This window comes from Symphodus melops (assembly GCF_947650265.1).
Source record: "Symphodus melops genome assembly, chromosome: 21".
Lineage (NCBI taxonomy): Eukaryota > Metazoa > Chordata > Actinopteri > Labriformes > Labridae > Symphodus > Symphodus melops.
This window is the reverse complement of record NC_136711.1, coordinates 11,399,052-11,421,732: the sequence shown is the minus strand read 5'-3', so window position 1 is coordinate 11,421,732 and position 22,681 is coordinate 11,399,052. Positions and strand designations below refer to the sequence as shown.

The 22,681-nt window shown below is 39.6% G+C and overlaps 2 protein-coding genes across 3 annotated transcripts in view; one reads left to right on the top strand and one right to left on the bottom strand.

The window, feature by feature from the left end:
* The window catches only part of LOC306817045 (rho-related GTP-binding protein RhoN-like), a 31,602-nt gene extending 29,892 nt beyond the window's left edge, over positions 1–1,710 (bottom strand). For both annotated transcript variants that reach the window (XM_079333601.1, XM_079333602.1), the window contains exon 1: positions 1,623–1,710. The gene's annotated coding sequence lies outside the window, so the exon portion shown is untranslated. The remainder of the gene's footprint in view (positions 1–1,622) is intronic.
* LOC306817044 (synaptic vesicle membrane protein VAT-1 homolog) lies at positions 1,318–20,392 on the top strand. Its single transcript, XM_079333600.1, has 6 exons — positions 1,318–1,951; positions 11,924–12,131; positions 15,028–15,198; positions 15,341–15,430; positions 15,720–15,958; positions 17,524–20,392. Exons 1-6 carry the CDS (start codon positions 1,586–1,588, stop codon positions 17,716–17,718), a joined length of 1,269 nt encoding a protein of 422 aa, XP_079189726.1. The 5' UTR covers positions 1,318–1,585; the 3' UTR covers positions 17,719–20,392.
* Positions 20,393–22,681: the final 2,289 nt, after the last annotated feature.

The following is a 22,681-nucleotide window of genomic DNA, read 5'->3' as shown; positions in this document are numbered from 1 at the left end:
TACTACAGTATTCAAAATTGAGTAAAAAGGTCAATAGAATAACAACATGAAATGATCCAAATATATTTATCTGGGGGCGCCTAGCCTATGTGCACACCCCATGTATGGAGGCTATACTGTAGTCCTCCAAGCAGGCAGCACCGGTTCAAACCTTGCATGTCATTATGGCCAATTTCTAACTCCATCAACTCTCCCATCTCAAGGAATAAAATGCCCATAATAAAACCTTGAAAATAAAAGTGTGCCTGTGTAAAAGAGTTAGGAATGTTTCTCTAAACAGAACATGGTTTTAGAATAACCTGAGAATAATATGTAAAATGGTTTGTGGGCTATATGGAGGGTTTAAAGACATTAGTAGTCAAATTAGTAATACAACAAAAACGTTGTTCTAGGCTATCATAGGCTTCTCTGAGATTGTCTTACTGTGGTCAAAGACAAATAAATGAACACTGTGCATGACTTTTGGGTTGAAGGTGCGGGAGCTGAAACGTAGCTGTGCCTTTTCTGCAGCTGTTATATCTAAACAAATCCCAGTTCATCCTCCAAGCAACTCCAGGATCCGGGGTTTCTATTCTCCGCGTCTCTCTGTCTCACATTTGACCAACAACACAGATCGGTCATTTTTCCAGCTGCGTCAAGTCAGACGAAAACAGGAAGAAAAACACCCGAAGACACCGGATTTGGTATGTAAGTAAAATACTTTTAAAATATGAAATCTAAAATCTAAATAATTAAGTACTTGACATCAAATGTATCGTTTGTTACAGAAAGATTGCCCTCGTGTAATGTAATATACATTATATATGTGTGTATATATATATATATATATATATATATATATATATATATATATGTATACACACACACACACACACAAATATTAGTAAAAATGTTTGAGGTACAAATCAATTCCATTTTTAAAATTATTATAAAACTAATTCATTTTTGCTTGCATTCCCATTGTTTTAAGTCATAAGCGTCATTATTTGTATTAAATAGCATGACATTCTTTTGATTATTTTTTCCCTGTGAAAACACATATTGTGACAAACTATTTGATGTTAATAGTTATAGCTTATAAGTCCGCATGTTTTTAACTGATTTTACCTGTTTGATTTTAGTTTTTGCTTGAACGCTATTATTCCAAAATTGAAGCACTTTGAAAATTGTTTGAAATGTAAAGTGCCTTATAAATTAATTATTAATATAAAGTCTCCTTTTTCTTTTGTCTTTCTTTTTTTTCTGTTAAGTTTTTTACTACTGTTTTTCAACTAGCCTATTTTTCGCGCCGTCTTCTTGTTTTAATGTGAAAATCTCTACCGGAACAAGCGAGCTCATTGTGAGTGTTTTGAATAAAGTCACTTGTTGATCGCTGCGCGCACGCAGGAAACAAACCACCAAACATTAATCTCATTTTCACCACAGACACCGACAGTCTTCATTGAGCAACGCCTGTTTTATGAGAGTTTACAGCTTGCTGCAGGCTGCCTATCACACTTTGTTTCGGAAATAAAACAACGCCTGCAAAGACCGAAGTGTTGATCTGAAAACCTTTCAGGAGAAAACATCATCACAAGTGTTGATCATGTCTGGAGAAGAGGCTCCAACTCAACAGCTACAACCTGAGCAGGAGAAGATGCCAGATGAGCCTCCACAGGAGAGCGGGGGAAACCCCACAGCTGCAGCCGAGGAGGAGAAGCTCCCCTGCCGGGCTCTGGTCCTGACCGGGTTCGGGGGCTACGATAAAGTGAAGCTGCAGGTGAAGGAGCTGAGCCCCTCTCAGCTGAAGGCGGGAGAGGTCCTGGTGCGGGTCAAAGCGTGCGGGCTGAACTTTGCCGATCTGCTGGCCAGACAGGGACTGTACGAGCTGCTGCCAGCCCCGCCCGTCACGATGGGGATGGAGGGCTGCGGGGTCATCGAGGCGTGCGGGGAGGACGTGAAGGACAGGAGAGTGAGTACAGGCCTGCTGAGAGCACCCACACCCGCACCATGTCACCGAGCACTTCAGCTTTATTTCATATCTTTGATTTATAAAAATGTCTTTCAGAAAGTCAAAAACAATAGAGCAGTCGTGGGAAACGACAGCCAAGAGGTTACTGGACTGATTACTTGGAGAGTAATAGTAATATTTTATTTCCCTTATAAGACAATTGAAATCAATGTGTTTTTCTTTTTTAAGTGTGCTTTGACAATTATGGCTGGACATTCTCCACAACAACAAATACGATTCCAATCACATTTTCAAGTCTTTTTGTTTTTCTTCAACAAAGCAGGTGATGTGAAACACAGAAATATACTGAAATATCCTCCAATCAAGAGGCTGAAGCAAATACACACATGGCCACCAAAACCTTAAACGAGTGTTTTAATATCAAAATAGTTCCAGAATTATAATCTGTAACTGTTTCAGGTCTAAAGGACTGTTTCTTTCAATGAATTTTGAAAGACATCTCTGCACAATATGCAAATGAAAGAGTAGAAGCATCTTCACACCTTTCCTAGTCTCGTGCAGTATTGTAATATGTTCTTTTCATTAGGTAAGATAAACAGTCTTCTGATTTTCAGAGTGTCCCTGAAGTCTTAATACATGTTTCTTGAGGAGCGCATTTACCCGAGCTGTGATAAGAGCTTTTAAAGGGCAACTTTTATAGCTTTCTCATTTATCTAATACAGAATATTTCTAAGCTACGTGTCTGTGCTTTCTGTTAGAACCATAAAACCCAAACCTTGACAGGCTAAAGTTTCTTTTCGTATGCTTTTCTCTGGCGTTGAAGCGTAGAAAATAAAGCTGCTGATGTATACTTGTAGCTTGCAGGTTACTTTTTTCCTGAAGTAAAAACACATTTTTTTGCCTGAGATACTTCAGAGCTGATCCCAGAGAACAGGCCAGAGCCTCCACCTGTTTCCTACATCGTGTTTATTTATAACGATAAAAGAAGTGACTCACTGCAAGCTACCTCTTTGACTTAATGTTTTGAGAGAAAACTTCAAACAGCAGCTTTTTTTTTTGCGTCGTCAGAGAGTCTCTTACATTTTTCTTGCAGTCATGCTTCAGTTAGAAAAAAAGGACTTTTCTCTTTGGTCACAAGGTCTACAAAAGGTGCATTCATTTTAAAAAAAAATGAAAAACATAAATCATTCGATGACCTTTAGATAAAACTTTGAAAACTAGCAGTGTTTGTTAACCTGTTTTTAACCTTATTTTTGGTTCAGGAACGTCCTTGACAATGTTTTTTTGAGACAAATTAATAATTCAGGGAGATTTGCAGAGTTAACCATTATGCATCCCGCTTTAGCTGTTCTGTGATGCCTCTCACATGTCACACTTGAGTTACAGAGCTAAACATTTCATAAACCGTTCTTTGAAAATCTGCATGAAAAATATTCTGTCCGGGTTCAACCTCTTATTCTCTTCTCAAAAAAAAACTGAAGATACTGCATATCCTGTCAGTTATATTGGTTAGCGTTGATGTTGATTTCCTACATTCTCGTACAGTTTGTGTCTAAAGTAAGACGATATAGGTCTCTGGTTTTGCTTAGTGGTGCAGTGGTTGGCGCTGTTGCCTCACAGCAAGGCACATTGTCTCTAATGGTTCTAACCCTCATCAGACAGGAGCCTCTCTGTGTGAAGTTTGCATGTTCTCCGTGTGCATGCGTGGGTTCTCCCCGGGGAACTCTGCTCTCCTCCCACAGTCCAAAGACATGCTCGCTAGGTTAACTGGTGACTCTTAATTGCTCGAGAATGTGAGTGTGGCAGCCCTGGGACTGACTGACCCAATGATAACCCACCGGGACCCTGAACATGGAAAGCGGTATATATAATGGGTGGACATAGGTCGCTCATACAGCTACATAGATTGGAAGTGATGTCGCAGTTTGAGAATTGGGATAAACATATTTTTAAGCGGGAAACAGGTTGTTTTTTTAAATTCAGATTATTGAATTCATTTTTAAAAAATGACCCGTATTCTTGGTTTTCCCTGAGTTTTTTTTATCATGCTCGGTCTCTCAGAGTGGGATGTACAGTCAATGCATGAGAGGTTAAAACTGGGCTTTGTGCAAATGAGCTCATCGCAGACTCAATTGTTGAAACTTATTTCAAAAAGAATGAAAAAAAAAAAAAGGTTTTATCTTGTGTTGTTTTCCCATTTGTAACACAAAATGTAAAATGTGTAAAAGTGTAAAATTGACCATGTTCAGCACTTGCATGAGTATGTCTACACGATCACTGTTGTTTTCATGATCAGTGAATCTGACATCTAAAAATGTAAAAAAAAAAAAAAAAAAAACACATTCTCACCTGCACTTAAAGGCACGGTTTGTAATTTTCTCCTGATACACTTTTTAAGATTTTGGTAGAAATTGTCTTTAGGTCCTGACAGAAATTAATAACTCACATGCTCTGAAAAAAAAACACAAAGAGTATACGTAATCTGTAGCAGTTGTAAGCCTGTAAAAAATGTTGACCTATGTCTGCCATGAGGTACAAATCTCCTGAACTAATCATGTCTCCCTGCTCGTTCTCTAACCCTTATGTTCAACAGCCACACTCAAAGCGTTTCACCAGTGACTTTATAAACATATAAATCTATTTGCAGAGTTTATACTGTGAGTTTACTTACCACTGAGTGACACGTGAGACGACGTAGTTTCTACGCAATGCAAGCGATGAGCTGAAGTCCGCTTCTGGAGCAACGGCGCTCGTGCATGTAAGTGAGGGGCGTGGCTTTTGAGGGAGCAAAGAGGGGAGTGGTTGGGTGCAGATGGAGCACTGAGGGAATTGCTACTTTTTAAAATGATGCTAGTTGTCCAAAATGTCCAACCCTGTCTTACAAGTGACCTCTTTATTTTGTTTGTCCAGTTGAGAGCCGTAAACCAAATGCTTTTTGTTTACTGTCATAAATAATGAATACAAGAAGAACAATTTGCATTGAAAACATTAGAAAACTAAATTTTACATTAACTTTAAACATTTTTATTCTTTCAATCAGTCATGATAAACAAACTGGGTTGTGCTGGAGTCAGACTTTAGATGTATTTTTCTTGGCTCCTGCATGCGCGTGTTGCTGAAGTTCCTCTTCGTCCCACTATGTCAGTTTGGAATTTCTTCCTCCTCCTCTTACGACGGTCCTTTCCCACCCTCTTCTCATTCCTAACTCCCATCCTTGTCTCTGTTTTGGAAAAGAAAGAATCCCTTTTTTTTGGAAGGAAGCAGCAAAATTGAAGAACACCACAAAACCCCCCGACTGTAGCAGCACAGAAACCAGATGTGTGAAGCTACGAGTTCCAATAAGCTTAAATGCAGTGTATCATGTAGAGGCTCTGAAATGTAAAAGATGTCAAATGGGAAAATACTAGCTTACAATCAGCTTACAATCAAGATATTTGGTGAGGTTGGAAGAATCTGGGCGGGACTGTGTTTGGAAGTGATCGGAGGAGTAGATAGTAACACAAAGGGAAGCTCAAGTGTTTTCAGAGAGAGGCTGAGGCTTGGCAGCAGCGGAGCCTTTCTTCCAGGCGAGGACAGGAGGGTGTGGCTCCGCTGCAGAGCGAGCAGATGTGTGATCTAGGATCTCATTACAGCTCCTCGTCCGTCCAGATTCGACAAGCAGCATTACGTTTTCACAGAGGTTTCCAAACGCAGTGCCTCGACGGAGATCGTGCAATCGCAGCTTGATTGATATCTTTGGAAGACGGGACTTGTTTTTGTTTCCGAGCCGACTGATTTGGAATAAACAACAGCTGTTCGGCAATTAAAACTGATTCACCAACCTGATGCGCTGTGATAACAGATGTGGAGTGATCTGTTAACTGATTTAATGGTTTTACATTTGGACTATTTGGAATGAACTTTGTGCAGCAGGGAAAAGTAAATGAGTCCATTCACACACACCTACACTTAAATACAAATATTCAGGTCCGTTTACCTTATGTGACTATTTCACTCTGCTACTTTATACATCAATTCCAACTGAATAAAAAGGGAAATGTAGTACTTTTAACTCCATACTTTAATGAGAGCTGTTTGTGATTGACCTGAAACAAAGTATTAAACCCTTTGAGTAAGAATGACACATTGTAGGTGATTAAACCAGCTTCTTTTATTGAGAGGTCAAAGTAGTGGATAGATTCAGAAACAGCTAACTGAGTGGGGAATAATGTGAAGCAAATGGCCAATGTTGGAAGTTGAACCCTGGGTTGCGTCTATTAGAGGTAAAGCCTCTGTACATTGGACACGCCACTGAGCTGTACTGATTCCCCAAGTTACAGAATTTCAGAACATTTCTCCAATTGGTTCAATTAGAATTATTGATTGAGGCCATGTTGGGTGCAATCATCCAAAGCAGTTTAAAAAAAAAAAAACTTACACCGCTCACATTTATTGCAAAGTGACCCTTTGCGGGGGCGAGCTTGTTGTTTTCAGTGAAGCCAGATCGATGCATCGTTAGGTTTACCGTAAATTCCGTACTATTGAGCGCACCTGGATATAAGCCGCACCGGCTAATCATAAGTAAATAAATGTATTTGTACATATATAAGCCGCACTTGATTATAAGCCGCAGGTGTCCACGCTATAACAAGAGCTATTTACACAGACGTAGGCTACCGGTAACATCCGCAAATACTGTAGCGTCCGTCCGGACGTTAAAGGACGACGAGAGCGTTCAAATAATAACTTTTAATAACCCGATCACTGTCGGCCGTGACCACGCCGTTTACAGCAGAGAGCAACACATAGCTTGCCGTAACAATCCAACTCTCTCCCCCAGCGTTCTCTCATACAGCCACTCAACACGTTCTCGCTGGTGCATTCACTGACTCTCCACATAATCGGAATTATGAACACATTATCAACTACTGACTTTACAACATGAACCGTTACAATACGAAGCCTAGCCGACGGTGTCTGTAACACGGCTGATGAAAAAGATGACCGTAATATATTTCACAAGAAAAAGTCCATCCATTCACTGCCTCAGAATGACTTCATTACTCACTTCCTCAGTCTCTGTTGTCGCTGTCAGTGTCATCTTAACGTGCAGCAGCTCTGTTAGCTTCTTTGACAGCCAGGTCGATCGCCTTTAACTTGAAAACTGCATCATATGTATTTCTCCGTGTGTTTTCCATGATGAGGGTGCGTGCATGAAGCGCAAAATGACTGATATTAAGATCCGACGTGACGAAGTCAAATGTTTTTGCGGCAGAAGCTCATTGTCCCCCATAAAAAATCCATGCATTAGCCGCACCGGAGTAGAAGCCGCAGTGCTCGAAGTGTGAGAAAAAAGTAGCGGCTTATAGTCCGGAATTTACGGGTACTATTACTATTCAGAATGAGACATGCAGACTTAGAGGGGTTCATGATTGTTGTCATCATGTAGTTTGTGTAGGTGACAAATCAAACTTCATGAAACAAAGTACTCTCAGCACTAATCTCAGCACATTTAGGAAAGCATTACGGTTGATCAGATGCTCGTCTGCACATGAAATGGTTGACGCTGTTTAATAACTCAAACAGCCTCCAGACTACATTTGCAAAGTCATTAAAAAAAAATAAAAAAATTGGCCACAATGTCAGTAATCTGTGAATATATCTGTCTTAGAAATCCATTATCATCTGCTTCTGGTATTAGGAAACTTTACCTCACTGTAAATAAAGGTTAAACCAGCTCCACCTCAGCCTTGGTACTTGTTGTACCAGTTAAACACATACAGCAACATGCTCTCTCTTCAGGCATGCTACGAGATGTGTTTGTTTTATTGCTATAATTAAACCTGCGAATAAAAGAGGCAGCTTGCACTAACGTGTGTCACGATGTGTTGATGTTCATTACCAATGAATTTGCTGATGTCAACGGTAGGGAAAGTGTGCTGTCCGATGGTTCATTGGTTGTAAGCTGTGTTCACACATGCACTGTTGAAAATGTCAGGACAGCCTGCCCAGAATAACTGACCAAAGTTTGTTCACACATGTTTGTTCACACAGCGGGAAGTTTCCCCTCAGGATAAGGGAGGTTAAAGTTTATAAACTTCCTCTTCATACTACTACTGTTGCTGGAGTTTGTTGACCTCTTCGATCCTTTCACCATGCACCTTGGTAGTTGTTGAAGTTGAGCCAGAAAATCATACTCTGCTTCTCCGTGGAGGAGAGGGGTCATCAGTTAGGGCTGTGTGATAGCGACCAAAAATTTTAAAAAACCCATTTCGTTCTCCATATTTATTTCAGTTCTAAAGCAAATCCGCATAAGCTAAGCTAAGCTAATCCTTTATTGATCTCGCAAACAGAGACATTTACAGAAGCAAAGCAGGATAGCAGAAGAAAATCACTGTGCAAAATTAAATTACATAAAAATGTAATAAAAAATGCACCTTCAAAAATAGTTTAAAGAGAGACGTCTGTATAAACTGTATTAACATATGCAAAATTCCAGATGTCACACGAGCACTTTTGTTAACAGCCTGCTGCACAGTGTCAACATGTACTTGGAATGACGTACTAAAAAAATGTAAATATTAACAAATTCTCCTTTTTAATACAATGTCCTGATTTGTGACTTTGTCTCGCAGAGGCAGAAAGGCGGAGTGGAGTGAAGAGGAACAGGCAGTAAGAGGAGAAAAAAAAGGCAAACGCAACATAATCAAAATTGTCTTGCCCTATAGCTTGTTTGTTTCTACTGAGTCCTAGTTCTCAGTAGGCGAGACATGTCTTAAAAAAAAGACACTGCAGTTGTCATGTTTACAAGATATCCAAGGTGGCTGCAGATTTCAACCATCAAAGTTTATGGCTTTATGTCCATGCTACATGTTCTTTAAGTGCTCACAGTGTCAATGAAAGGGTCGAAATGAACATACTCTGCAGGAAAGCAGAGGTGCTGCTTGTAAACAGGTACGGTAGGCAACTGCTTGGGGCCCCAGGGCAGTAGGGGGCCCCCCAGTGGCTGACAAACTTTAAATAACAGCATTGCCTCAAAATGTGCAAGTGTTGCAGTCACAGTAATGGGGCTCCATCTGGAAGCTCTTACCGTAAATTCCGGACTGTAAGCCGCTACTTTTTTGTCACGTTTTGAACACTGCGGCTTTTAAAACGATGCGGCTTATTTATGGATTTTTCTTGCGGGACAATGAGCTTTTGCCGCAAAAAACATTTCACCTCGTCGCGTCGGATCTTAATATCAGTCATTTTGCGCTTCATGCACGCACCCTCATCATGGAAAACACACGGAGAAATACATATGATGCAGCTTTCATGTTAAAGGCGATCGACCTGGCTGTCAAAGAAGCTAACAGAGCTGCTGCACGTAAAGTTGAAACTGACAGCGACAACGAAAAAGAGACTGAGGAAGTGAGTAATGAAGTCATTCTGAGGCAGTGAATGGATGGACTTTTTCTTGTGAAATGTATTACGGTAATCTTTTTCATCAGCACAGACACTGTTCGATCAAGGATTTCCACTAGGCTTCGTATTTGCGGATGTTACCGGTAGTACGTATTTAATCAAAAGTTAAAACAATGTTTTTGTGTCACGTCTTTCTGTGTAAATCGCTCTGTTACAACGTGGACACCTGCAGCTTATAATAAAGTGCGGCTTATATATGTACAAATACATTTATTTACGTATTTTTAGCCGGTGCGGCTTATATCCAGGTGCGCTCAATAGTCCGGAATTTACGGTACTCTCAATGCCCTGCTAAGTGTTGCGTGCATTATTGCAGTGAACATAATAATGGACGATGGTCCGAGGGCCCCAATGAATGTTTGCCTAGAGCCCCAACAGACCTTAGAAGCGCCACTGCAGGAAGTATAAAGCAGCTTCGATAGCACAGGTTGCAAACCTACTATGTGATATACATGTCCTCCTCCCCTCCACAAGGCACTTTTTTTTGCATTTAGGCTGTCAGGATACAATACTGAAAAGGTGAAAATGGATTTTTAGGAGTTTTGTGCATGTGTGAACACAGCTGTAGTGACAGAGTCAAATCAACAGCAAGTTTCCATTCGAACATCCCAGCTGTTGTCCTTACAAACTTCTCTTCAGTTACCTCAGTTCATGTCAACTGTCCAAGAACTGAGCTCAGCCGTTTGTAAAGTGACGACTGTGCAGTGTTGTGTTTCATAAGAGTAAGCGTTGAGAAATCTAATCATCATGAAGAGAAATCATATACAGGAGGGAAGTACAGCATGCAATTCAGAGCTTTAATGATATCTGTTTACAAACAGACGTATATGGAAAACATGTTTGTGTGTTGTGTTTGGATCTGTGTGTGTGTTTGTGTGTCGTCACTCTATTGTCATGGGTTTGTGTGCGTCAGGAAGTGGGCGGAGCTCCTGTAGCTGTTTTAACAGGAAGCAGGGCTGCACCAAACACAGATAAATGCTCTTTCCTTTACCCTTCTCTATTTTAGGTTCAAGGCTCGCAGCACTGATGATATTATTGAAACGAACTGTGAGAAGGCAGCAAACAATGTGTGAACAACTTTTCCTGTAAGCCACTGATGTTAACATGGAGTGGTCAGGCTCTTGCGGCAGGTTTTAAGTTGTCTTGACATACTTTGAGTTGGTCATGACTAAAAGATATAAAACAAGAGAAATGAGCGATGACGTAAAAGCCTGTTGTTGATCTTCTTTTAACACTTGTAACTGTTGCAGATTCTTTAACAAATAAAAACAGGAGATAAGCCAAATTGACAGTATTTCTGGAAATGATATCCAGTGTAAATGAACAATAAACCATGGGTTAGTCAAGTGCAACGATCTGATTGTTGATATACTTAAAGCTACTGTAAGAAGTTTTTATCTTCTTGTAAAACAGACTGAAATCAATAATGGAGTCTCTTTATGACCTACTAAGCCAAATGACACAACCATTAGCATGAAGATGAATGACTTTTAATGTCTGAACAGGGGGTAGGCGTCAAGATAAGAGATAGACACCACAAACAGTCTTCTACATCAGATGTTTTCCATAGCATTGAGTATCTAATTATTTTAGTTTAATCAGAATAGATTGAGAGGTACCACTTTGTCCACAGGGGGCACCATAATCAACACAAACCAAAAGTTCCTTAGGATCTTTAAATTACACACACATCGTGCTTAATCACTGTAAAGTAAGTGTTACAGCCGCTTACTTCTCAGAACACTATCGCTAAAATTACCACCAAAAATAGGAATTCAAGAACAAACAAAAAAAAAATATATATTTTTTTTTTATATAATGAAACTAGAAACTTTGGTTTTTGGTCCACTCATTCCTGGGACATTTGAGACTTCCCCGGTGAAGGCAAAGTCTCTTTGATACACAAACAGCTGCAGGAGAGAGCAACTATTGCTGGGTGAAAATCACCCGAACACATACCTGTAGGTGTTGAAGACAGGAAACACCCACGCCTTGAAAGATGTCAAATACAATGCTGATGCTACCGAGGGACACTCAGAAAACACAACATAATGAAAATCATGTATAAACATTTAATTGGGAGAAAATCTTTATATTTTCTAGGGTTAACAGCTATGTGATGTGTATTGTATGACTTAATCATTTAACACATGTATAAGTATTTACTTTGAGATTCTACTGTTACATGCCTCTATATAATACAATAATAAAGTAGAACATCGTATTTTACATTGCTTTCTAGCTGCCAGTAAAGAAGTTGAATAGAGTGATTCTGTAGCAGCATGCTGCCCTGCAGTATGAGGCAGAAAATTAGGTATACGTGGTATCAAAAGGTCAGAAAAATCAAATGTTTCAAGAAGCCTTTTTGGGCATTGGGAAATAGGTCTGCTGACAAAAGGATAAACTCATTATTAACTCAATCACAAGTTGCAGACAGGATGTTTTTCTGTTTCACAGTCTGACACACACAACCACAAAGATCTCTTAGTAACTTATTGGTGTCTCTCTTCCCTCTCTTTCCTCTCTCAGGTGGGGGATCGCGTCATCACATTGGCCCGCAGTGGCATGTGGCAGGAATTGGTGGTTGTTCCTGTTGAGCGCACCTTTCCCATGCCTGAGCAGATGAGCTTTGAGGAGGGGGCTGCTCTGACTGTGAACTACCTCACTGCCTACATGATGCTGTTTGAGATGGCTAATCTGAGGCCGGGGAAGAGTGTTCTCATCCACATGGCAGCAGGTACACACACACAGTACAATCTGATCACAAACTGAGTTTTACTGGGCTTAATTTCCCTTCAGTTATGTCCAATATAAATAATTTTGATACTTTTCGATACAACGTGCTTAAAAACAATACTTTTAACCCGAAGAAAAGGAGCACCAGGGGCATTAGTAGAGTAGAGTGCTTACCCCCCCATGTACAGAGTCTATGATATGGTCCTCTAAGCGGGTGACCCGGGTTCAAATGCTTTGCCGCACAACATTCCTCACTCTCTCTCCCTCCCTGACTTCTGACACAATGACAGGTTACAGCTACTTATATATGATGTGGTCTCCACCCTGTTGTACGACTGGACAGATATTTTTTCCACATAATTGGATTGTCAATTGTAAAAAAATAAAAATAAATCAATAGATATCTCTCCTGGTCTCCATGGTAACCTTTGAAGAGTGACATAACTTGTAACCTCTAGTTCATTAATCACTTCTCTGAATGTAGCCATGTGTCTTAAAAACATAACATCTGAGAGACTATCCATTATAGGTGAGAGATACTATTTGTGTGTGTGTGTGTGTGTGTGTGTGTGTGTGTGTGTGTGTGTGTGTGTGTGTGTGTGTGTGTGTGTGTGTGTGTGTGTGTGTGTGTGTGTGTGTGTGTGTGTGTGTGTGTGTGTGTGTGTGTGTGTGTGTGTGTGTGTGTGTGTGTGTGTGTGTGTGTGTGTGTGTGTGTGTGTGTGTGTGTGTGTGTGTGTGTGTGTGTGTGTGTGTGTGTGTGTGTGGGAGAGTGTGTGTGTCATGGCCCCGTAACAGCTTATTCACAAAATGGCAAACTGGATCGTTATCTGTCGCGGTTGCTCTGGCAACACCTGACATTTGAAGAAGAGGCTCCAACATTGTAACAAGTAATTATTCCTCATTGACTGTGGAGGATTGTGTGTGTGAGAGAGTGTGTGTGTGTGTGCGTGCGTGTGCATGTAGTACCACATCCATCACAGCAGGTTTTCTAATAGCTTCTTTCTGTCACTGATGGGATCCACAGTCCTATCTGTTACATGATCACTTCACATACAGAGATCTTCTGTTCTTGATACTCTTCTCTCTGGTTTGAAGGAGGCAGGAGTCGCACACTGACATGCACCAATCAGGATTTAGTATTGAACTGAGTCACAATCTCCTAACAGGTGTTTGCTTGTTATGTTTCTATTAAATGATATCTGATCAACCTGCACCCACACGGCCTTGATGGAGCAGACGAGCTGAGTGGCATGTAGCTCATTAAATAATAATTAGAATTATTTAATATAGTTATTTTGTTGTTTACTTTTCTTTAAAATTCCCACCAAAATTGATTTTTCCTGTTATTTTCAGATATTATTGGAAAAGTTTCCACTTTCTTACCGAACATGAATTCCAGACTAAATGTTTATGAAATGTGAGCATATAGCTCAGTATTTGTCGACCAGTTTTGGTGGTTAGTATAGAGGTCAGTTTCTGTCTGCATTCAGCATCACAGTCGAGTGCTCTTCTGCATCCTCGCTCTCAAAGGCCGTGTTTCAGAGCTGAGTGGGCGGGCGCTGTCAGCTGACCTGTATGAATCAGCGTCATGAGGCCGGGGTGAAGAGGAGGGCAGGGAGGATTACTGTTGAGGCTGCACACGCAGTCAGCCATCATTGTGAAATACCTCTCGCTGCTTCAACAGAACGAGAGGGAAAAACACAAGAAATTACCATCCACTCCATCAGCTGTTTATTCTGCTGTATTACAAGAGCACTAAAATCACATACACTACCTCTGCAGAACGGAGTGTAGTGCTTCTGAATCTGATCCAGCTAATGTTCAGGTTTAATCTATCATACATGAGTGACCTTTACTTGTTTTCCTTCAGGTCTTTGTTTGGATCAAAGCTTGTTAAATCTTCTTCTTCTGGGTCTTTTAGAAACACTTATTCTATATATTTTGTTTCTCTATATGTTCACAAAAAGTAAAATAAAAATTTTTTTATGGCCACATCTTTCCACCAAAAGGATTCCCTAATGCATCGTCTTCCTTAACATAATAAACAGGACAATAATATAGTATATAAGTTATATAGTTTAATGAACAATGTGCATGCATGAACATGAGAGTCTGATGACTGAGGGGGCTTCTTAGCATCAATGGTAAATGAAAGGAGACATTCACATACCAACTGGTCAGGAAAAAAAGAGATTAAAAACAGTCTGTCTAAGGTTAAAGCTACTGTGAGGAATTCTGTATTTGTGTTGATTTTAGCGCCCCCCTGTGGACACATTGCTACATCTCACCGATTTGCTGACTTATGACTTATTTTTTTGAGTTGAATTTTCTAACGAAGAAATCTCACACTGCTTTCTTTAATAGTCAAACACATGACTCAACAAGAACATTTGGGATTGAAAATTAAAACAAAGCCTGTTTCCTCAGTGTGCTGTCACCTACCTGCCAGCAGTCGGTACAGACATTAAAACCACCATATTTAAATAAATGATCAGTCTTGTCTCTGATGGTCTTGTAATTTCTGTGAGTTTCATAACCACCTAATGTGTTTAGCTTTAAAGTGTAGATTTGGATTCTCTGCATTTTTATTTACACATAGTGGGATATGTATAACTGAACTCCTTCAAAGGTTTATATGCCAGTTCTCTACAAAAGAATGTGACAACAAATCTATATTATTCTGTTTTGGATGCATCTCTTGACATTTCCTTACTTGTGTAAAATCCCCTTCTGACAAAGTCTGACATATGAATCTGCTTTATAACACAAGTTAAAAGCCTTCTTAATAGATAACATTTGCGAATGTATATATAACCTCATGAGTCATTGAGGAGGTAGCTTTATGTTCTGCACTTAAAGTCCTTTATCGTTGAATGATTTCATTGGAACATCTGTAGGTGGCGTCGGTATCGCTGTGACCCAGCTGTGTAGGACTGTGCAGGATGTGACTGTCTTTGGCACAGCGTCAGCCTCCAAACACGAGACCATTTCCCAGGGTGGGGTGACTCACCCCATCGACTACCGCACCAAAGACTACGTGGAGGAGATCCACAAAATCAGCCCAAAAGGTGAGAAAAAAAAATCATGCAGTCTTTCTTTGTTTAGGATGCTGGTCATTTTTAACTGCTCGTTGTTTTTTTGACCCAAAATAAATACAATGTATTTATTTTCTCTGGCCCATTCTTTCTTCTTTTTTTTCTGTGTGTGCAGGAGTGGACATCGTCCTCGACCCACTTGGTGGTTCAGACACCCAGAAAGGTTTTAGCCTATTGAAACCTATGGGTTCACTTGTAGTTTTTGGTAAGATATCTTCAAAGAATTAAAAAACCTGTTTTAATGTTGAGTCTGTATAAGAGCAGGTTTAAGACCTCCAAAGCAGCAGGCAATCCCAGTAGCTCCCTTGACTTGTGGTTAGTAGCTCCCATAAGTTCATGAACATTTACAGAGTAGCGAGCACTGATATGATCACAGTCAATGGAAGGACCAGCTTCATCTTAACCTCCTGCTCTAATGCTGAAAATGAAACGAGAAGCAGCTTATTTAAAGACATTCTCGTCACTTTGCTCCGCTCTATTTGTTTCACTTTAAGGCGCTGCCAACTGTGTGACCGGCCAGAAGAAGAACCTGTTGGCCATGGCTAAGACTTGGTACCACCAGCTCTCACTCTCTGCACTGAAACTGATGCAGGCCAACAAGGCGGTCGGCGGCTTCCACCTGGGCTACGTCACTGATGAGGAGCTCTTTGGCAGGACCATGATGAAGCTGCTGGAGCTCTACAAGCAGGGGAAGATCAAACCCCGTATTGACTCCTGCTACCACTTTGAGGAGGTTCGTTTGATGAAGTTTTAGACGCATGTAAAAGCAGTACATTTTCTAGATGGCACAAACCCGAAAACTGCGCCGCTTCGCTGCACACAACTCTTTCTTGTTGAGATTGATATCATCGTCACTTATCACATGACTTAATCGTCAACTTCCCCTCATAGAAGTGAATTTTTCCAGAATATTTCCGGCTTCATTCACACATCTGCTCATTCTGACTTCACTTAAGACTTTTAACTATGGGGCTGACATGAGAAAGTCCAGGAAAGTCACACAACGAGAAACTGGTCGGATTATAATGAATGCACATGAGCAGCTTCATTTCTTTTTTGTCGACTTGCCAGAATGTTAGTTCTCACTCTTTTCATGATACAGTGGCAAAGTCCAATAACTCTTATACTGATATAACAACACTACAGGGTCTGACTCTGCTGTGCACACCGTCTTGGATCTTCTAAACATTATGAAGAATCATCCAACTTTGGAAAATGAAAAACGTTCAGGAGCGTATGTAGAAAAACAGCTCTGGAGCTATGATACTTAAGATTCCATCAAAGTCTTTGTTGTTGTTTTTTTTTTTCTGGCAGAGCCAAAACGTCTGAATGTCATCACAAAAAGTGGCCTTGTAGAAAAAGTCATTACATTTCACAGGCCGGTTTTATACCGACAGCATTTGAGCAAACCTACAACCCCTCACCGCATGGATTGGTACTTACAGAAAGGGCCGTTGCCAGGTAACGGTCTCGATTGTGTCCATGGCACCAACTACTTACGCTGAAATCTTTGTTTGGAGTTTCACTGAAAGACTCATCGGATGTGACGGACTGAAATACAAGACACCCCTGGTTCTGTGTTTGAAAACAGGAAAAATCAGAGGCAGGAAATCAAAGGAACATATCCTCAGCACTCAGCATTTAAAGATCGAAAAGAGAGATTACAGTACACCAGGGGAAACATATTAACACTGCACTTATGTGTGTTTGGAAAAGGCTACGGTGTGAAAATGACTATCATTTGTCGTAACAATGGAGGAAACGGCTGCCTGTAAGTAAAGTTATCATTCAGAGGGATGAAGCCACAGTTTTCACCTGAGCAGTTCCTTCATATACACAGAGAATCTTAGCTCCTTTCAGCTCATTGTTTTGGTTTTATAACCCTCTGTTTCCTCTGCAGCTGTTTCAGACACGCACAAAAACTTCTGACAAACCAGCATACAAAGTCGACTCAGAGAGTCGACTCGAGTCAAAGAGTTTAAGGGGCTAGCTTGTGAACATATGGAGTGTTAAGTTAATGAGCCAGATATTAAATATGCAAACAAATCTGAGCTCATGGAGGCGTAGATGAAAGACTTATGTGCTTCAGAAGCAAAACAAATCGGACCTCAAAATCAGTGCTTATGTAAATCTGTGTGTTCCTGAACACAAGTTTAACTTTTGCAAGTTATGTGTTTCTCGCTAAGAAAATATACTGCAGCATCAGATTTTGTGAATCGCTGTTGTAAGGAACGTAGGCAGAAAAGAGACATACGCTGACGCACACTGTCGTTCTTGCTCCTTTGTTCTTGCCTTTAGGTGACCGATGCTATGAAGCGCATGCACGAACGCCAAAACATCGGAAAAGTCATCCTCCTCCCGGAAGTCAAGAAGAAGGAGGAAGAGAAGCCGAAGTCTGACCCTGAGCCAGGAGAAAGTGTGGAAAAAACAGAAGCTGCTGTCAGTGAGCAGAAAGAAGGGGCGACAGAGGAAGTTCAAGCCGAGAAAGATTGAGTAAGAGTGTTTATTGAATTATGTTTTCCATAACTTCCCTATTATTCAACCGCCAAAAAAAAAACGGAAATAAAAAAAGAAGAAAAGCAAGTTGCCATTAATACTTTGAATTTGTATGTGTTTTGGAAATGTTGATGAAGATTTTGTCGTGCAATATGTCTATAGTGAAAGTGTCCGTGATGGGGATATTGTGTTTGAATTGGACAGTGGTTTCTGATTACACGTTGTAGTTTCAAAAAGGACAAACGGAAGGGATATCTTTAAAATATATCGGTTCAAATTACAACAGTGTATCATCAACATATTATACTAGGAGTGCAAATAAGGAGGGGCATGTCTGAAACCTCTAAGAAATGGTATTATACCTTCATTATGAATAAAAAAAATAAAAACAGCCTTATATAAAGAAATAAAGAAGTAATACACCACATCATCATCTCAGGTTAACACTCTGCTTATCATTCTTATCCAATACTCATTGTGACCAACATACCTGGTGCTTCATTAGACTGCAGCAGCTCAGTGGAGCTCTTCATGCGTTTGGGATATTAGTAAAAAGTCATCCTTTTTATTCTTTTTTATATGAAAGTCTTTGCTGGGAGGTGTTTTAAAGAAAAGGTCTTTGAGGCATATTTTGTCAGTTGAGGAGACAAGTTTGCTTTGCATATATTACACATTACAATATTTCACAGTTTCCCCGTATTCATTTGAATGATTTTATGAAAGTACCCTACGTGTTGACAATAGGCAGAAAGATGCTTTTAAAATGAAAACAGTGTCAGAGTTGTTTTTGTTCAGTGTCCATGAAATACACCAGAAAAAAGATATTTGAATGCATTTCACTGAATTTGGTGGGTTTTTTTAGTTCTTAAATAGGAGTCATATCTGAAAACAGGTAAAGTCATTTAAGTGTGACCAGAATATATTACTGAGCTTTGGTAAATAACAGTATTCACATTGACCCACCTCAACCTGTGTTATCAGCTAGAATTAGTGCCAGGCTTGTTATTGTCTACTTCCAAAACATTATGACGCTTAAATTGAAGTGTAATTAAGAGTCGGATGTTTTCACTTCCTTTACTCTACAATGAATGTTGTCAGAAAAGAATCTCTCTATGGAGAGCAGAGGTCAGTATGTAGCGTAGTTAGTTGTTTTTTTTTTTATTTCTTGCGTTTTGTGCCAAACATAAAGTCAACTCACACCACTGCCGTCAAGCAAACTGGAAAGTAGCGGGACTTCCGGTCCTTGGCAATCCCTCGAGGGTTTCCTTTCCAAACAATTTCATGCTGAACTCGAGATAAAACTGTTTGGCAGCTTTGGTTTGATTGAGTCCTGTGATTTAGCTGCTTTCTAATTTGCCTTTTTGAAATCAAAGGGATTCATTCCATGGTTATGGTTTACAGAACAGACGTACGTTAGGCGGGACTTTGTTATTCCTCTTAGAGATGACACAGGTCAAGTTTGAATTACTCACGTTCCTTCTCATGTTTATGTTTCTTTTCAATGTATGGTCTTAAAAAAACGAGTTTGTGGCTCAAATGTTTGGTCCAGCTTTGGGTGTGATTAAATGCTGTGAAGCAGAAGATGTTACTGTAGCACAACAGAGAGAGCGTTCCCCTCCGTCCCCTCCGAAGCGGCTTCTCACATTCCTCTCCTCCTCACTCTCACCTCTGCTTTCCGTCTCTCTCCAGAGCCTTCCTCTCCGTCCAGCATGCTCTTATTTTCATTTTGATTTCAGCACTTGTAACAACATATTACAGATAATGCTTTATGTACATTGACAAGTTGTTTTTTTTGTCCTTGTTTTGTTCCTTCTGGCCACTGCGAATAAGTATGGTGAAGTTGGGCCAGGTTTCCATCTGCTGGTAGGAAGTAAGATCTGATGTGGATTCAGTGGGGACTTGAGTGGTGCAATTTAACTACTACACAAAGTATAACAGAGTAATAGCTAATTAACATGTAGAGTTTTTTATATGACAAAATGGGTTTGTTATTCTACAGATTTTAAAGAGCATTTAGTGAAGATTTAAAATGTAAAAGAAACAACATTATCCTGCTTAAAATGTTCGTAATGCTTAAATAGTCCACATTTGACAGGAGATATTTACACAAACTACAATTAGATTGAAAAAATAATGGACAAACTGTGTCTTTTTCACACATTATAAATTCAACAATATTAGAATAGTGTACATGAGCTGTTACAGTTACTCAGGCAGTGAGAGACATCTAGTGGTCAAGGAAACAACGTGCCTTTTAAAATGAGTCATTCAAACACTCGACATAATGTTGCCTAAAGAGGAACCTCTGATCCTCCTCCGTTCCAAAAATGTTTTGTAATTCAAAATGATAATAATAATCATATTTTTAAAGGAAGAGTCTGAATTCTTCTTTTTTCTAAATTCAGTTTTAACATGTTGAACACGATTCTTTAATGGGAGCTTTGAGTGTTACTGCATCGATGATTGTGTCATAAATAGCTGCCTTTTATTGTTTCACTTATATATACACTCTATGCCTTCTGTGTTCATGTGGCACTAACCTGTCTGTATTATTAAAGTGTTATCTCTTGTGTTTCTGATTTCTTAATGGAAATTGTAATTGGTTTCTCTGAAACAATATTAACCCCTGATTTTGTGTTTAATCATCATAAATGAATCTAAGCAACAAAGACTTTAATGGTGTGTTTTATCCATTTGTCTTGCAGTTAGACATGAATGGCAATCAGTATTGGTTACACTTGTACCAGTGTTAATCTCCTGTGTTGAAAAATGAAGCCAATGTGAAGTGCAGATCACTGCAGTTCATTGAGTGTCTGGTTGAGGCAGTTACCGCAGTTACCGCCCATATGTACAGCCTGCTACAAACAGTGATTTTGTGAAGAACATGTTATGCTTATTTTGGCACACAGTGTGCAGGGGGTGAAACTTTTAATGATTTCATCAAATCTCTTGTGATTTGATGAGGGTTAAGAGTGATAAATAACTACATGCATGACCAAGCAGCAGCCTCTGGTGTTGAATTGCGAGTTCAAAAGCCTGCAGTTCTTTTTTTCCTTTTATTCCCCCTGTTTTTTTATCCTGCATCAAATTACTTTTAATCTCTTTGTTTGCAAAGCTGTTCATAAAAGACTGAGACACAGAGAGACAGGAATACAGAGAGATTTATGTTTTGAACCAAACGGATTTCTCTGACTAAAAACACAAACTGCTATGGAGGTTGTACAGTAAGGCAGAAATAATATCATCCAAAAATACAAACCTGGACTGCCATCAAGTGTCAGACTCATAACTGAACATGCTAAAGTTAGAGAGTTACTATGTAAAACCATGTTCACATGTATGTGCTCTTTCAGTTAAGGAGTACAACTCAACAGCGATGTTGAGTTACTGATCTAAAACCTACTGTATGAATGTTTGCTCCTAAAACAAACACATGTATAAATAGTCTCCAACACAGATAAGACCCTCTTCAATAAACCATTCAGTCAGATAAAAAAAAGTAAAGTCTGTTACACTTTGCTCTACAAATGAATGTTGTTATAATTATTATTATTAAATATAAAAGATAAGAAGAATCCTTTTCTCTAAGAAGCCATTCCTGTCAACACCATGGTTATAAATGTACAATGAATGATTTATAATCATCAGTCGATTGACTTCAGTGTAAATCCTCACATGACCACGAATTATGTAATCACATGATGAACTCTTTGAATGTCATATGGGCTGTTTAGAAAGTTTGGAGACACTGAAATAATAACAATATTCCTAAGTTCCTCCTTTCTGTATCAGCTGAGAATGTAAGTCTAGACGTTTATCTCACTCTGACCTAACAGGGAGTTTGTCCAGCTTCTTGGTACATGAGCTGATGTCCTTTGTTTAACCCTCAGCTGTCTGCAGCAATGGCTGTCTTGTACTTGTTGCTGCAGTTGACTCAGAAATGCATTTATTTTTAGATTGACATTACCAGCACAAGGCAAAGTGGGCAAGTTTTCCAGAACCATTGTCTCTGGAGTGATTTGATTTTTAAACTGAGTTATTATTTTTAAGTTTATTTAACTAGGAACATTCTTTAATTGTAGTGCACCTTACATTTAAAAGAAAACCTCAAAGTGCTACAAGTTCCATAAAAACCATAAAACAATAGCAAGAATGAAACAATTAAAATCAGGCAGAGTTAAGAACCTGAGCATAAAACAAGATCTAAAAGCAGTGGGGGGGTTTCTTTCTTTTTTTTTTTTTTTTTTTAGGAAAAAGTTCTTGTAAAAAGAAAGGTTTTCAGCTCCTTTTTGAAAGAGTCTACAGTCTGTGGGGCCCTCAAGTGGCCAGAAAGACTGTTCCAAAGGCGTGGGGCAGCCAGTGAAGTGAGTGCAGGACGGGTGTAATGTGCTCGTGTTTCCGCACTCTCATCAGGATTATGGTAGCTCTGTTCTGAATGTACTGGAGTTTTTGTATGTTCTTGCCAGGGATCCCTATGAGAAGTGCGTTGCAAACGTCCACAAAGTTACAGACAAACAAAACATAAACCATTTCAAAACCCATTTCAAAACATTTCAAACCCCATTTCAACATATCCTGAGTCACAGAGCGGAAAGACATTTGTCAAAGCACTATTACCTGTTGCATCTTCCTCAAACACCTTCAACTATCTCTTCAAAAGAAAGTGGACCTGTTTGCCTATAGACCCAAATCCTGCTGCAGCAAATTCTAAGCCACAGGAGCAGCATACCTGAAACTCCCTCAGATTTATAATGAACCCCAATGTTACATGGTAAGTAATATCCAATGCATGCAAAAATTACACATAACTTGAAAAATAAAAGCATACAAGTAGCAGAAACATGTTTTTTTTGCAGAAAAAGAAAAACAAGATGTTTATCAAGAGCAGAAATCCAGCTGCAACTTCAATTTCTTTATGAGCTGCTGAATGTGAAGTTAAAATGTGTCAAAGACCCATGGG

Bases quoted from the DNA above. Each gene is read 5' to 3' on its own strand.
- LOC306817044 (XM_079333600.1), top strand. From the start codon at position 1,586: ATGTCTGGAGAAGAGGCTCCAACTCAACAGCTACAACCTGAGCAGGAG. The intron at 1,952-11,923 runs GTGAGTACAGGC...TTCCTCTCTCAG, and splicing joins AGGACGTGAAGGACAGGAGA to GTGGGGGATCGCGTCATCAC. The intron at 12,132-15,027 runs GTACACACACAC...GAACATCTGTAG, and splicing joins TCTCATCCACATGGCAGCAG to GTGGCGTCGGTATCGCTGTG.